This window comes from Caloenas nicobarica, chromosome 3, assembly GCF_036013445.1.
Source record: "Caloenas nicobarica isolate bCalNic1 chromosome 3, bCalNic1.hap1, whole genome shotgun sequence".
Classification (NCBI taxonomy): domain Eukaryota; kingdom Metazoa; phylum Chordata; class Aves; order Columbiformes; family Columbidae; genus Caloenas; species Caloenas nicobarica.
Window position 1 is genome coordinate 28,356,961 of NC_088247.1, and position 15,867 is coordinate 28,372,827.

The 15,867-nt window shown below is 42.4% G+C and overlaps 2 protein-coding genes across 2 annotated transcripts; both read left to right on the forward strand.

Annotated features, from left to right (window-relative positions):
• The first annotated feature begins 622 nt into the window (after positions 1-622).
• LOC135987296 (uncharacterized) lies at positions 623-8,835 on the forward strand. The gene is made up of 2 exons (XM_065632095.1): positions 623-876; positions 8,736-8,835. The coding sequence occupies exons 1-2, from the start codon at positions 838-840 to the stop codon at positions 8,829-8,831; spliced, it is 135 nt and encodes a 44-aa protein (XP_065488167.1). The 5' UTR covers positions 623-837; the 3' UTR covers positions 8,832-8,835.
• A 346-nt stretch (positions 8,836-9,181) lies between these two features.
• Positions 9,182-15,439, forward strand: PTP4A1 (protein tyrosine phosphatase 4A1). Its single transcript, XM_065632094.1, has 5 exons — positions 9,182-9,286; positions 10,730-10,822; positions 11,211-11,341; positions 12,745-12,819; positions 14,002-15,439. The coding sequence occupies exons 1-5, from the start codon at positions 9,182-9,184 to the stop codon at positions 14,117-14,119; spliced, it is 522 nt and encodes a 173-aa protein (XP_065488166.1). The 3' UTR covers positions 14,120-15,439.
• Positions 15,440-15,867: the final 428 nt, after the last annotated feature.

The following is a 15,867-nucleotide window of genomic DNA, read 5'->3' on the forward strand; positions in this document are numbered from 1 at the left end:
GGTTTTGCAGCCCGAGAGCGACGGGGCCTGGGTATCGGAACGCGCGCAGGGCCGCGGCTGCTCCACCGCCGTTCGGTTTCTCACGCAGCTTCTGGCGGCGGAGGGGCCGCAACGCGCCACCGCGCGTCCAGCCGCGCTGCCCTTGCCGCCTTCCCCTCAGCCCCGTCGGCCGCCCTTCCCTCAAACATCCCGCAGCCCCGCAGCAGGGCGCCAGCCGGCCACCCCGCACCGGGGGCGCGGGGAACAGTCTGGAACTCGCCGCCCCGGGGGAGCCGCGGGCCGCGCCACGCGCTCCCCGGCGAGACCGGCGGCAGCGGCGGGGGGTGGCGCTGCCGCGCAGGGCGGCCCCGGCCCGGCCCCTGGAGACAATTCCTGCGCCCGCCCGCGCGTCCCGCTCTGCCCCCGCCGCGCCGCGCCCCTCCCCGGCCCCACCACCACCCGCTTCATTCACTAACCGGTTCTCTCCGGCTGCCTCCGCCTCTCGGCTCCCTCCCGCCTCCGCCCAGCCTGCCGGCGCCGCGCCCCCCGCGGCGGCCGAGCTCCCGCCCAGGACGCGCTGGAGGCGCCTCTAATTGGGCAGGCGCCACGCTCGTCGCCGACGTGCGTGAGCGAGGGGCGGGCCCTGGTCTCCTGTGCGGGGGGCGGCGCCGAGTGTCCCTCCTGGTGCAGCAGCGTCCGCTCCGCGCCAGCCCGCAGAGCCGCCCGCTGCTGCAGCTGTATGCTCCAGCCCCGCTCCGCCGCCGAACCCCCTCCGGCAGCTCCGCGGCCTCCAGCGCCTCCGCGTCCTCCTAGTTCTGGTCCTCCTGCCCCCGGCGGTGGCGCCCGCACCCCGGCTGTATGATCAGGCTACAGTCTTCAATGAGTAACCATATTCCTGTGAGTGCCGCCCGCGCCCCCCGCCCCGGCCCGCTTCCCCCGGCCCCTCGCCCTGCCGGCTGCCCTCCTGCGCCCTGCTCCCGCGCTTCTCCTCCCGCTGCCGTCTCCTCCATGTTGTCTCTTTGTTCTGTCGCCTGGGTCACGCTGGCTCCGGGCGGCTTCTCGCAGCGCCGGGCTGTGGCTTCGCCTGTGCGGGCCGCAGGGGAGCCGATCCAGCCCTGCTGCGGCGCGGCTCGGCCTTCCTCCCGCCCCCGGAGCCCCTCTCCTCCTGCTCCCGCCTGCCGGTGCTCCTCTCCCCTTCTCCACCGGGAGATGAAGAGAGGGCGACCTCTCCGCGGCTCCCGAGCGGCCCGGCCCGGGCACAAAGCCGCGTTGTGAGCCCGGCTGCCGCCGGCCCCGCCCGCCCGGGCTCCCCCCGCCGGTGTCTGTCTGGCGGCGTCTGCCGTGCTGGGCCGGGGCGGGCGGCCGCCGGGAAGGGCAGCGCCTCTGCCGCCGGGGCTCTGCGCCCCCGGGCCGTGTCAGGCCGGCGGGGGCTGGGAGCCCCCTACCGGGAGGAGGCCGGGGCCGGGCGGCGGCTGCGGGGGACAAGATGGCTCCGCGTCGGGGGCCTGATCGAAGCGTGATGCGAACCCGTGACCGCCGCAGCTGGGGCGACGGCCCGGCCCGCGGGGCGGTGTCGCGGCTGGGGCAGCGTCCCCTCGCCGGGGAGAGGCAGGCGGCCCGGCGCCCCTCGGCTGACGCGGCGCTGGAGGTGGCCGGAGCCCGGGGCTTTCTGGGCAAGCCGGGGCTTGCCCGTGGGCGCTCGCCAGCGGGGCAGCGCGGCCGGGCCGCGGCGCTGGCACCGGGTGGCGTGGCCGGCGCTCCCCCCGCGCCGGGGCCCCACGTGCGCGGCCGGGCCGAGGGCGAAGACGGGCGAGCGGCTTCTTTGTCTCCGGCGTGCTCGGGCGGGGAGTCAGACCCGGCTGCGAGCGAGGACGTGAGGCCTTTCCGAAATGAGCTGTACGCAGCAGAGGTGGGGTATGCCCCAACTCACGTACGCAGCCGCCCGGCTCAGCCTGGGCTTTTGGATGGCTCCTCAGCGGGGGAAGAGTCCGCAGAGGAGTCATTCAAGTACACGTTGAGGTGGATGTTTCTGTAACAGTCTGCCATTTACCCTTAGAAGCTCACGAATGCTGTCAAATACCTTAATTTTTACCGGACCTGCTTTTAAGATCTTGCCATCTGGCTTTTCAAGGAAGGCATTTCCTTCTGGAGGTGGATCGCAGTTTAGCATCAGAAGTTTTTGCTTTCCTCACATACTTGCCTTTCCCCCCACTGCTCCTAGTCTAAGTGTGCTGCCTAACATCTGCGACCAAAGAGCACCCTGTGTATTTAATTACAAACAACGAATGGCTTGCTGGTGGTAGTACATCCTCCAAAAGTAAGGAAGCAAGAAAGACAAAGCATTATAAAAATCAAGTAACCATTGTATGGTGATAGTAGAATCACCATTAGTGGTGGTTGTGTGCAGATCTGGGTTGCTGGTCTGTTAGCCAGCTACACACATTGCAAATATTATGAGCTGACAAATGCACAGTCTTTGTGGCATGAGGGTCCTGTGATTCTGGCGTTTCTTGCTGAAGACAACTTCCCAATATCTCTACCTGCATCTGCAGAGTCTCCAGAGCAGTGACTCAGAAGTAGGAATTCTGTCTATAATCTCATAAAACTGTCAAATCAAAAAACCTGAAGATGACACTTAAATGTCAGTTCTTATTATTCCATTGATGGAACATCAAAGGGTTTTCTAATTGTCTTACAGGAACAGAATCATTTCAGGAGGAAAATGTGGAAGAGAGAAATTGTACAGCCATGGGAGGAAACGTGAGAGTGAGAAAGAAAAATGAGTGACAGATGTAGCAGGAGCCAAGGGAGAAGAATGTTATTGTCTTAACAAAACTAAATGTGTCAGGCAGTAAATAAGTATAATTTAGTATTATCTAGTAACTTCTATCTTGTGAAACCTTCCTGTTCCGACAGAATACATGCCACGTAAGAATGCTGGATCTATCCCAGTGTGTAGGCTGACTCTTAAGTGATCACTTCTTCTCTTAAAGATTAAGCAGGACACCCAGATCAGGGTATTACTGTATTCTAAACTAGTAGGAGATTGTCACATTGTATTTAAAAAAATTAAAACTCACTCTCTCAGATCAATACAAGAGGTACCTTTGTGTTAAAAGTCTGTAACTCCTTACAGCTTTCTTCACAGATGCAACTTGTTTGGCACTCACACCTTTATTAGACTCAATAAAATACAGCAATAACTGTCATTGTGTGTATATGCAAAGTTTCTCATTATTACTTAAAACATAATGGAATAATTTTTGAGTAGGATGACAGCATTTATGTAGTTTGCTGCTGAAGTGACAGTGTTAAGTCATTTTGAGACCACTTGCTTTCAGAAACTCAAAAAGAGGTTACGTTAGACAAGGGGATTGAATCGTTTCTTTTATGTCTTATTTTCCCCAATACCTGTTAAGGCTTTTTTGCATTCTTTTTTTCCACGGTCTAAGCAGAAGAACTAGGAAGACAGTCACATGGCCTCAGTTACATCATCTCTGGAAGTTGCATTGACTTGTTCTACAGGAAGTTTTGAGAACTTTTTCTTCCCCCTAAACTGCATACTTGAATCACAAGAAACATCCTTCTTTCACATAGCATGTCATAATAAATCTATGATAAACCTTTGGAATCTCCCATCTGTTACATGTAAATGTATTTTTGTAGGCCATGAGTTGCTTTCTGTGGTCCAAAATGAGTATTGTTATCCCTGTGGATATCATAATACAGGCATTCATGTGCCTAGTAGGTAGAAGGTGAATCTTATCAACAATACCTAATGAAGGTACCTTGTGTAATGGCTCTGCAGTCTGCACCCCTTACCCCTCCTGCTCTTCCTTGTCTGCCTTAGCGGTTGCTACTTAGGCCTTGAGTAGTTGGAGGAAGTCAGAGGTATTTGTCCCTCTGTCCTTCAGTAGCTTTTTGTTGGGTAGCAGGTTAGAACAATGAACTTACCTGCAGGTGCTCTCAAATTGAAATGTAATGTAGTTTATTTTAGTTTTCTAGTTTTGATCCTGTGGTTTCAGCAGGTGAGTGTGTGGCAGGTCTTGACTTCAGAAAATGATCCCATGTAGTTAATTCTTGGCAGTGTATGAGCAGGTGGACCGAGCAACTATGAACAGTCTTCTGCATCTTCTGAAGGTAGAGTGAAGTGTCATGTAACTGTGTAAACAAGTGCTTTTGTTTGCAGGCTTCTCAAGATACTACTAAGTTGTGAACAACAATGTCAACAGCATGGGATAACCTTACACCTCTCTGCTTTCCACCTATCAGTAACAATCTGATATATTACTTTCATAAGCAATTTTTGGCAGACACCAGCGATTGTTCGTTTCAAACCCAGAATAAGCATACCTGTGAATCAGTCTACTTGCCAGTCAAGAGAGATACTTTAGCTTCCTGTCCCAAAGAAGGACATGAATTAAACCTTTTCCTTTCATGATGTCTTTCTTTTGCATTAATAAACTATTCTCTAACTTCTCCTACCATAAATGGTAGCAGATGGTGCAATCATAATTAACATAACATCTCATATTGGACAGGATACCTTCTCTTAATAGGTGATCCTCGCATATTAACCTCAGTTTTCTTTTCCAAGTTTATTTTGATGGATGTCGCAGTCTAAGTGCTGTTTGGCTTTTTCTTAATAATACAATCTGCTGCGTCTGTTTCCAAAATCCTTCAGCGTTCATTTTCCTCAAGGAAAACTCACATGTAAATTGAAAATAATACACTGGTGTACCCAACTTGATAGTGTAAATGTTGAGTTGTGTCATTCTTTTAAACTTCTGCATACAATACCATGCATTTGAGTTTCATTTATGCAGCCTTATGCTTGCATACACTATCTTGACTTTTTGATAGATTACATACCAAGTAGTTAACTCTGAGACAACCCAGAAATTTTCAAGCTGTGTTTCCAAGCCTCTTGAAAGTTGCTCACAGCATTTGGGTCCCCCCTGTGCCCAAGGCGGTCTTAATTACAACACTACTTTCATAGCTTATTTCTTGTCTTGCAGGTCTTTTTGCTGAAGATGGGTGAAGCCTTGTACTCTAGCTTAACGCCATAGCACAAACAGCATGCCAATGTACTAGTTGTCTTTAATCTTAATTTGGCTCCCAGAACAGAACTAAACTAGGCTGGCAAAGCTGTCTTAGGATAGTGCAGCATGTTGCTGCTTTAAGGAGTTGGTCTGTGGAGCTTTCTGGCTAGCAGTGGTAAGAAGTGATGGCATTCACATCAAAGGAAAATGTGAGCTTTACTCATTTATAATGTGGCAGCAGCAGTTGCCAAGGTGAAGAGCGAGACTCAAATACATGCTTGGTTAGGTCCTTAGTTGTGTGAATTAGTAAGGTGCTGATGTGTCTAATTTCTAAGTGTTAAGATAGTATTAAAGAAATGAATTCATTTGTAGGGGTTAATTACACATGGACCTCAAACTTAACGTTGCGTAATGTACTTTTTTGTGTGTAAGAACTTGAGCTGTGCACCTAGTTTCTAAGTGTGATTAACAATCTTCATTTTAAAAAGTACTTACGGATGCTGTGCGGTCTGCCCTCCTTCTTACCCCCATGATGAGTTTGTCTGGTATCATACTGAGTGCTCCTAGTTGCGTACTAAGGGCAGGTTGCCTACCAGACTGGATGAATCTTCATTACTTTTTACTTCCTACCTGCCCCCATATGGGGTCATGTTAACTGTGTCCAGTTACTCCACATTCTTTTCTCCCCAAAAATCTCCATCTTGCAGAGTAGGAGGTCTTGTCTTTACCCTAGTCAGCCCATTCCATCTCCCTGAGCTCACTTGCATGCTTTGTTGTTTCTGACAGCCTCCAGTCCTTCATCTTCTACCACAGAAAAGGACAGGCTATGATTCCTCTTAGCAGTCTTAAGAAGAGATAAACCTGAGATCTGCCAGTGCATGCGAAAAGCGACACAAGACCATGTGCAGCTATATGTGCTTAAAGCTGTCCTGTCCCTTTTTGCTGCTCTGCTGCTTAAACTAATTGAAAGTGACTTTAAATAAGCTATCTTCAGTTCTTTTTTTCAGTTGCTGTTTTAGGTGTTCCCTAGGTCTGGTCCTAGGAGCCTTTTTTAATGCACATCTACCTTCTGCTGAGACATGGCTGGTGTCAGATGACAATTCTTGGAGTTCTTACGAATCTGAATTTTTTGTGGTTCCTGTTACTCTGTTGGCCTTTGACTTCAGAGGATCCTTCTTACTCTTTCTTTTCATGCCTGTTAGATTTAGAGTTCTCGCTGTCCCTCAAGTTATGGCAAATAAAAACTCAAACAGTTGTAACTAGCAAACTTAATCCTACAGTCTTTACAGAAATGGTGGTGGTAGCGTCTCTGGAGCAGCAGCAAAGTGCATGTGAAATTATCATATTATAACTTAAATAGTTTCCTTATGCAAACGTCTTTCTTGTAGTTCTTAGCAGTTTGGGGGGTTTTTTGTACGCCACGCTTGTCATTAAGGTTCATCCTTAAAATTCTTTGCAGGAAGCTGTCTGAAAACATGAAGGATTCCTGGAGTTGGCCTACTTTTTCTAAAGGTCCTTTGTAACATTGTATGATGCAGCGCTACCCATCTGCTACAGTCCGATCTTAATTATTATCTTCTTTGTTACTACTGCTCTGTTACTGAACTTCCTCTTCTCTGGACTTGCAAAATCATGTCTACAGCATAAAACATGGTTGCAATTCTGTAAATTGTAGTTTACCATAAGAACTCCTGTCCTGCTGAGGTACCTAGATGTCCTTTAAAGGTCACTTCCTACCCAGACTGTTCTATGATTCTACAACTCCGTACCTTTTAGAAAACTCAACAATTATTAGACTATTGATCTGTTGTGACTTCTGCTTAATACTAATCATTATTAGATAGACTTGCTGTAGTCTTAATGGTATATGGTGAAGTGCCCGCAGTGGAGTCTTGGTCTGACTCCAAATCCAACATGGTAGTTAGTGGTTGTGACTTATTTGCATGTAGCTTTTTCTTCCTGCCCTTTTGTAAAGTGTTTTAAGACATTGGCTTTTATCAGGACTTACTGGACAGTTGTCTTTAGGACCTGATCTTTTGAATTTGCCTCCTCATGATTGGGAAGCTTTTCAGCACGGGCTGCTTGTTTCATGGTCACTTGAATGGGAAGGTATCAGTGTAGACAGTATTTCAGTGCTCTATCTCCTTATTTTTTCTTGTACACTTGCCTTGATTATATATGTGGATGGATGCATAGCGCTGATTTGTAATTATTAAAAAAGCCGAACACACCTACAATTAAGTTACATGGTCTGTTTGCTAGAAACTAAGTTTATGAAGGCAAAGAACCGATATTACTGTATCCCAGCCAGAGGAGAAAAAAAAAAAAAAAAACACTCCGACATTTTAAAGAAAGTATGTGATAGCAATTTTATAGCACTCTGTGCTCAGCTAATGTATTCCCACAGTGTCTTGGGCAATATTTTGCTTGGGTGTAGAAATACATAGATGCCTTCCAATGCTGGGAGTTGACTGGCCAAGATAAGTCATTTGTTCTGCTAAACAGTTGTAGGGGTCAATGATGTTTCTCTCTAGTACCCAAGTATTTTAGTGGGCATTTGGTTTGGCTTGTGCCTGTGTTTTGGGACACAAAACTTCTCTCTTTATTTCTGTTCCCTAGACAGGTATTGTCAGCAGCACTGGTACTGAGGTTGGCCACAAAACTAGCTCCTCTGCTGTAACATTCCACAGAGCATAAAAGCATATATTCTTGGGTCACTTGCATAGGAACATCTGCAAATGAATACACAACTCGGAGCAGTTCGTTAGCTGTCTACTTTCTTGTTGTGCGTCTTGCAGTAATTTTATAAGTAAACTTACCCATAGTAAAATAGCACACCACGGGGCAGAAATAACCTTTTCAATAAACTTGACTGTGTATGTTTTTAGCTAGACTGTTACCACTATCTTGGTATGTTAACAAAGTCATGGTGTGAAAAGGCAGATGAAGGTTGCCATGTGTCTTCAGCCTTTAGTATGTGAGATGTTCTTTAGTTAGAAATCTCTGTACCTTGAAAATCTCCAGATATGTTCAAAAGCTTGCATTGTTTTGTTAGGCCACAAAGACTTTTTGCTTTCAAGACTTCCTGTTTGACACAGGTGGATTTAAATGATTTTTTGGTCTACTGGCTGTTCTGTATGTGAATTAATAAGGCTTACATGCAAAATAAGTCTTTAGCCTTTAAGTGATTCTGCATCTATGTAGAGACTGGTAGTTTTTGTTTAAACATTAGAAATTGTATGATGTTCAGCTTGAATATTCAAGGAATCTCATCCTTGCCTTCATGGGACTACTTAACATCAGTGTAACTTTAGTAGATGTTGTGATGTCTCTCAATTCAGAATGGAAAATACTGTTGTATGAGTATCCTGGAACAGGATATGCTTTATATAAATACTGGGGTTCTTAAAACTTCACCTCATGTTGCTATGTTTAGCACATTTGATTTGGTATTTTAATACATTTCTGGTTTTAGTGTTGAAACAACTCTATATGGAAACTTTTCATTGAGTTAATGTGTTTATTTCAAGTAATCCTTGCTAAAAAAGGTAGCAGGATTCTTACACAAACCTAATTCTTGGATTAAGAAATAAACCTTGTGAAACTGCTTAGTTGCTCTGTTTTTATTTTTTTCATTTTATAATGCTTGTTGTCTTCAAAATAACCTTGCTTCACCTGTGCTCATTATGTGCTTTTTTTCCCCTCTCTTTACAGCAGTTCTGTGGTGTTCTTGGTCACACATTTATGGAGTTTCTGAAGGGCAGTGGAGACTACTGCCAGGCACAGCACGACCTCTATGCAGACAAGTGAACTGTAGAAATTCATTACTACTCCACCAAGAAGCCCCCCTAAGAGTGGTTGACCAGGATAAGAAGTATTGAATTGAAATTGGCAGAGCATTTAACAACAGAATTCAGACCTGGATGGGGTAAACCTCAGTGCACTGCCTTTCTTTTGCCTCAGTATTACTGGATTGAAGAATTGCTGCTTCTTGTTAGGAGGTTCATTTCATTTCCCATTACTCTCAACTTCATACTTGCAAGCACTGAGAATTTCACGTGGAGTATAGTGAAGTAGACTTCAGTTTCTCTACATCACTTCTGTATTAGAATTTTTTTTTAATCCTTTCATAATATTGTTGCATGTTTAACTAAATCAATATGGCCCGAATGAACCGCCCAGCTCCTGTGGAAATCACCTACAAGAACATGAGATTCCTAATCACACACAACCCAACCAATGCAACCTTAAACAAATTTATAGAGGTAAGGCTGGGACAGAATTCTTACTGATGTGATTTTTTTTTTTTTTTTTTTTTAATGCCTGAACAGCATGCTATATTAACAGTTTCCTTCTTTACTAGTTGATAACAGCTGTGGAAGCCATATCAAGAGGTACTGAGACTGTTCGTAAATTGACTTTTTTCAAATACTGATGCCATGCTTCAAAGACCTACAGATAAATCTATTCAGATATACTTTGGCCTTCACAAAAACATACTTTTGAAAGTGAAGGACTGAAATAGTTATGGCATCTAGTACATTGTACATGAAGTACATTGTTTAGGTCTGAAAACAGGAATTATCTGGCAGAGTTACGTGTAGAACAATACAAAGATATCTCCCTTCAGTATTAGCAGAACATGGTTCTAGTGTTGTTTCAGAGAATCCTCTGAGTGTCACAGTGTCTACGTGAGTGAAATCTGTGGCTGTAGGCTCTTCATCTAGAGCTGCTGAAGCTATTTTAAGTGTTTTGCTACATGCTGAAATTGTTTACTGACTAAAGCCAGGTGGCTTGGCGTATACTGCTAGTATTGAAACTCATCATGTAAACCTTGCATCTAGCATGTTGAAGCTATAAAGTGCCCAGTTAAAAGTGTAGGCATATATGCTAACAATAGGTTCCTCCGAAGTTATCTCCTGGTAAGGTCTTGAGTTTGTAATGCAGTTCTTCATTAGCAAGATTCTAGGTGTATTATGCCTCAGTTGTGCATTCAGTGTGGGACAACGTACAAGAAACATAGTGAGATAACATTTGCTTGTCTTTATACCCTCACAACTAGATCAAATATGCTTAAGCTATGCTTCAGTCATTACTGTGACAGCTACATTGTGAATGATGGATTGTTGCAGGGATAATGAAGAATGATTGCCCCCTTTTTTTTTAATGGAGGGTAATAGCAAAATGGAAAGTTAAATTTTCATATTCTCTAGTTACAATAACTTGAGAACTGGAATAATTTGTCTTGTGCTCATAACTCTTAACTCTAATTGTAAGAGGTCTTACAATCCTGTTGTTTTAAGCAGACAGAGAAAAGGGGAAGATCTAAACTTCCCTCAGAATGCTTTTGGTGAAGCATGTAGCTTTGCAAACCAGGAAACTTCCTGTTTCTTTAAAGGAAGGATCTTTTAGAGGTGGCCTACTTATTTCATCAATATTTATGTGGATCTAATTTTAAAAGAAAAAGAAGCCTGATCCAATGTAACAGAACTTAATCTTCAGACATGTTTGCAGAAGAGCTTAAAGGTATCTGGCATTAGCACACAGGTTTTCAGTTATTTCATCTTTCTGTGTTTTTCACAGGGTGGCAAGCATTTGTGTGAGTTTACTTATTAAAAATTTTGGAATGAGTTAATAAGCTAACCTATCGAGAGAAATCTAAGTGAAGTCAGTTTACTTCTAAAGCAGATGTTTTTTTCACCCCCTAGGAACTTAAGAAATATGGCGTTACCACAGTGGTGAGAGTGTGTGAAGCTACTTATGACACTGCTCCGGTGGAAAAAGAAGGCATTCAGGTTTTGGTGAGTAGTGCAGAAGCAGAGTTTTAAACCGACGCACCAGCCCTGCCCGCCACCCCCCCAAAAAAAAATTGTTTTGATACCACCTTATTAGCTCCAGAAGTGTATTCCAGTAGCTGATGGAAGCAAAAGCTGTATAGACATCCTTTCTTGGTCAGGAAAAAAATCCTGTTTGGAGCAAAATCATTCGCTTAATGGAAACAGATTGAAAGGAGTATATTCCTAATTTTACTATGGTATACTATTAGAAAACTGTAAGCTTGAGTGGTTCCCTTAGCTGTCAGCTCTTTTGTCCATTGTGTCACCTCCATTTTTGTGTATGCACATAGCATACAATCATGAAGAGTCCTATCTTTATGTATTGATTCATGTATGTCACACTATATTCTAGGATTGGCCCTTTGATGACGGTGCTCCACCATCCAACCAGATTGTTGATGATTGGCTAAACCTCCTTAAAGTTAAATTTCGTGAAGAACCTGGTTGTTGTATTGCTGTACACTGTGTTGCTGGTCTTGGAAGGTGGGTAAAGTTTTAAAAATCTGTTGAATTGCCATCCCTGGTCAGACTTGTTAAAATCTAGTACAAAAGTTTATTTGAGTCAGATGTAAAATAGCCTCATATCTGGTATTGGAATGACCTCACACTTTAAAAGTAGTTCAGATGACAGGAAACTGTTGTATGTAAATATTAGACTTAAAGGCATTTTAGTCAACAAATGATGCTATTATCACAGATATCACACAAAAACTACTGAATGAAGTAAACAGGTATATTCTTGTGCCAAGCATATTGATATTTTTTTTGTCCTGCTACATCATCTTTTTTTCTAATGAGTTTTGTGACACACCTGTTAAGTTTTCATCCACACTGCAGCAATATTTCCAGTCTCTTTCTACGAAGGGTACTGTAACTATTAGCTTCAAATAAGTAGGTCATTCTGTCATATCAAGACAAACTTTAATCCACCACCTATTTAGTGTTCTCTGAACTCCCAAAGCTCTATTTCTGTCTCATTTCCAGCAGTGAGTGTCAAAATTTTTATGGAAAATGCTAAATAGTCTTCTCTTAGCCCTGTTCCCTCTGTCTGCTGCTGCTGTCTTAAATACAGTTCCAGCAGTTGTAAGAACATAATGTTTTTGCTGCTGTTGTTCTAGACTACCTGGGAACTAGATCTGTTCAAAAAGCAGTTGCTGTATTCTAGGCATGGTTTTCAGCATGTCCAATATAAAATGGAGGTTTCTGTTCTTGCTGTCTGTAAGCCTGGCCTATCCACTGTTTGCATTATGGCTTCATACATAATAAAGTTTACTGTAATGCTCAGTGCTACCAAAACAAGTCATCTTCAGCTGCTTACAATGATATCTGTTGTTTTTTTTCTTCAAAGTTGGGCAGTTAACTAATTGAAAAGAAGATCCTAGCTTTTTATCACGTAAGGTTTTTTTTTTTTTAAAAATCCTTGAAAAGGATTGGGGGTGTGCAGCAGCCTGTGGATTGCATCTGTTCCTACTAAAACTTGTGACACTAGTTCTAGGACTTGTCAGTTCTTATTGGACCTGACCCCTCTTCTGATTTCTGCTTTGGGGTCCTGACTGCTTCTAAAGATGCTTGCTTGTGGGAATAGAAACCCATATGCAGCTCCTCCCCAGAATCAATTGGCTTTGAAACAAATGGGTAAAGATAATTTGCATTTTATACCTGCTGTTTTCTCCTGTACCTAAAGTCAGATGAAAAAAGCTAATGTTGATCAGAGTTAATTTAAAGCCCTTGCTTAATAAGAATGGTGTTGCAGATGGGTAGCTTGAAAACAGATGGTATAATGGCTCAGTTTTTTGCTTCCCCAGGGCAGAAACACCAGATACACAGAAGGACAGAAAAGAGAACTGGTTAAACAATACTTTTTTTTTTTTTTTTTTTTAAACCAGAGCTCCAGTCTTAGTTGCTCTTGCACTGATAGAATGTGGAATGAAGTATGAAGATGCAGTGCAGTTCATAAGACAGTAAGTATGAAGCTAACATCTAACTGTTTCAAAGACTTAACATGTTGACGTATCCTTGGGCACTAAAGGCAATTCTAAATGATGATCTTGTCTTTTACTGTTTTTTTGGTAACGTATTTAGTACCTCTGAACTTTGTAACACATACTGTGTATAGTCAGTGTTGTAGGACTTGGCCTTTGGGATGGGTATTTTCCATTCATGTGGAAAGCAGAATCAGTAAGATACTTGAGCAAGTGTAAAAAAAACAAACAAAAATACCCTAACTTTCTGTTAGATCTACAGGGTTGTCTTTATTATTTGTACATATGAGAGGCAGAATATATTTGAAATTTAGGTTCTGTCAGCTACCTCGAGCTAACAATTATTCACATTTGTGGATCCTTTCTTCTGTATTAGATCAAAGTGTGCTAAACAGTTCTTCCTAGTCTTTTCTGGTAGTCTACCAAAGAAAATATTTGATTGAATTTTTTAATAAATGTAAGTTGGATAAGAACAATTTTAGTCTCAAGGCCTCAATTTTGCAGGTTTCAACTATATTAAAAAGAAGCTGCAGCTCATATAAACAATACCAAAATACTTCTTGCATAACTGCCAAATGTTTAAAGAATTAAATTCAGCTTGTACATCTTAACACGCTAGTATATATCAAGTGAGGAATAGGAAGCCTGGCACATATTCCAAACACTCAGCAAAAATGTACCCTTCCTTCACACACTTCTGGTTTGAGAAAACCGAGAAAACTCAGTTTCAGTTCAGCTTCTTATTATGGGGAGTTAAAATGTTTACGTACTTTCTTAATATTGTAGTATTCTTCATAATTATTTTAAAAGCCTGTATAACTTCAGCTGTCTTAAGAAGACCATCTTGCATCTGCTCCATAGCTTCCTTTTGAAGTTTCTTCTGAAGATCTTAATTAAGATCTTTGGCTTCTGTATTTCAGAAGCTAAAACAGTCTAAAATGCTATATACTCCTTTGAGCATGCAGTCCAACGAGGTATTTGTGAAAGGAAGCTACCACCCTCTTTCCTGGCACTTTTAATTATCCTTATTTTGATTACAGTCTTGACTTAATGGTGGGGGTTTTTTTAAGTGACCTAAAAATATTTTGCTGTGGTTGGTGATGCTGTTTCACTAGGCAATAGATTAACGTTCTGTTTTAAATATTTTTTTCCTCCATCTAGGAAGCGGCGTGGAGCTTTTAACAGCAAGCAACTTCTGTACTTGGAGAAATACCGCCCCAAGATGCGTCTGCGCTTTAAAGACTCCAATGGTCACCGAAATAATTGTTGTATTCAGTAAAGCTCAATAGCCTATAGTACTTCTTTGGGAATAAAGGATGGAAACTAGAATTAACAAGACTGCATGCCAGAGACATCAGTCTGATATTTTTTTTTTTTTAGTAGTAAATGAAGCTTCCTTAGGAGTATTTAATAGGCTAAAGGCTTAGTAGAAATGCAACTTCTATGTTTAGATAAATATCCGTTTGGAGACTCAGTAAATGTTTTTGCTGTACCCTGTTTCTGAGCTGTCTCCTTGTTTGTTAATTACCAGTTCAGATATCCTTTAATCATGCCATTGAGTCTTACCCACATAGTTTCAACTACTAAAAATTGGGGTACTGAAATAAATAAATCTGTAGAGAGATTAGGTGCCAAAATACCCAGCATATCAGCTATGTGTTTTTCCTTATAAATGAGCATATTTCTGATGACGTGAGAACTACCAGCTTATCTGGACCTTATCTTTTTTTCTACAGTCATTTCAATATTGAAGAATATGGCCTCTAAGGTAGCCTTGCCTGCTCACTGTATGTTTTGTCTCCCACAATCGCACTAGAATTATCAGGATTTGCACAGTCTGTCTTTTTAATACTATGAATTACAGCAACTTTTTACCCCAGCGTCTGTACTTTTGTTATCTGAACCTCTACATTTTACAAATCATTATTCTCTGGTTACTCATGTAGAAATCTTTTAAATTGTACAGAAGCACACAAGTCTTTAATGTCTCCAGACAAAAAGCCTTACAGTAAAATTAATGTTGGCACTTCATGTGCAACTTAACAGAGGGCCTGAAAAGGTTGGGAGGGGCTATTTAATATTTCTAGTAAAATGTTGCCTTTGTCTTGTGCAGGAAGTATAGAATATGCCCTTTACTTTAGTAAATATTTTTTTAAAATGTAGAAATGCTTTGTTATTGTAGCTAAAAATTCTTAATCAGAAAATTTCTGAAAAATCTTGTAGTTTCTTTTACTGTACCTATTGAAAGTTGTTTACCAACTATTGCTTTGTTGAAAGTGTGATTTTTTTTTTTTTTTTCTTTTATTTTTCCTCCTTGAGTTTCTGCTATGACTTGGGCAGACCTCTGTAATATTTTGTATGCCTTTCAAGCTGCGTAACTTAATATTTGGATACTTGATAATTTGTTTTACTATGTAATTGATAAAATGGTGATGTGTATTAATGTTAGTTCTACCATATATTTATACTGTCTTGGGAATGTGTGGTTATAGTTCTGTGGGAGAAATAATTTTGCCAGTGTTCACCAGCTTGTAAAATCTAGTGTGAGAGCTTAAACATCTAAATAAATACTGAAATGCACTTACGAAGTTTGCTGAAACGCTCATGACTTTCACTTAGTTTTGTGTACTTTGTCAGCAATCTTGAGGTGCCTAAATCCAGAATCTATCCAGGCATCTTTTTTTTTAAAAAAAAAAAAAAATCTAGGCCTGAATGTCCCCTTTGCTGTAATGTTTGCTGTTTGTTTTACTCATAAATAAATGTGGACAACAATTAATAGTAGAAAGTATAGTATTTCTTTATGTAGCTTGCTTGTGATGTCCCTTCCCCAGTACTAAAATAGGCTACTTGCTTAGTGTTCTTGAAACTGTCTTTACAGATATGTATGCTCTTCTGCATTTACTGCAGAGCTTAGGGAACACTTGTATCAGTAGCATTAGAATTTACTTACAAAACAGTATGATACAGTGCTTCATTGTCAAGACTGAAGTCCAAGCAGAAGATATCCCAAAATCATGTGAGCTAAGA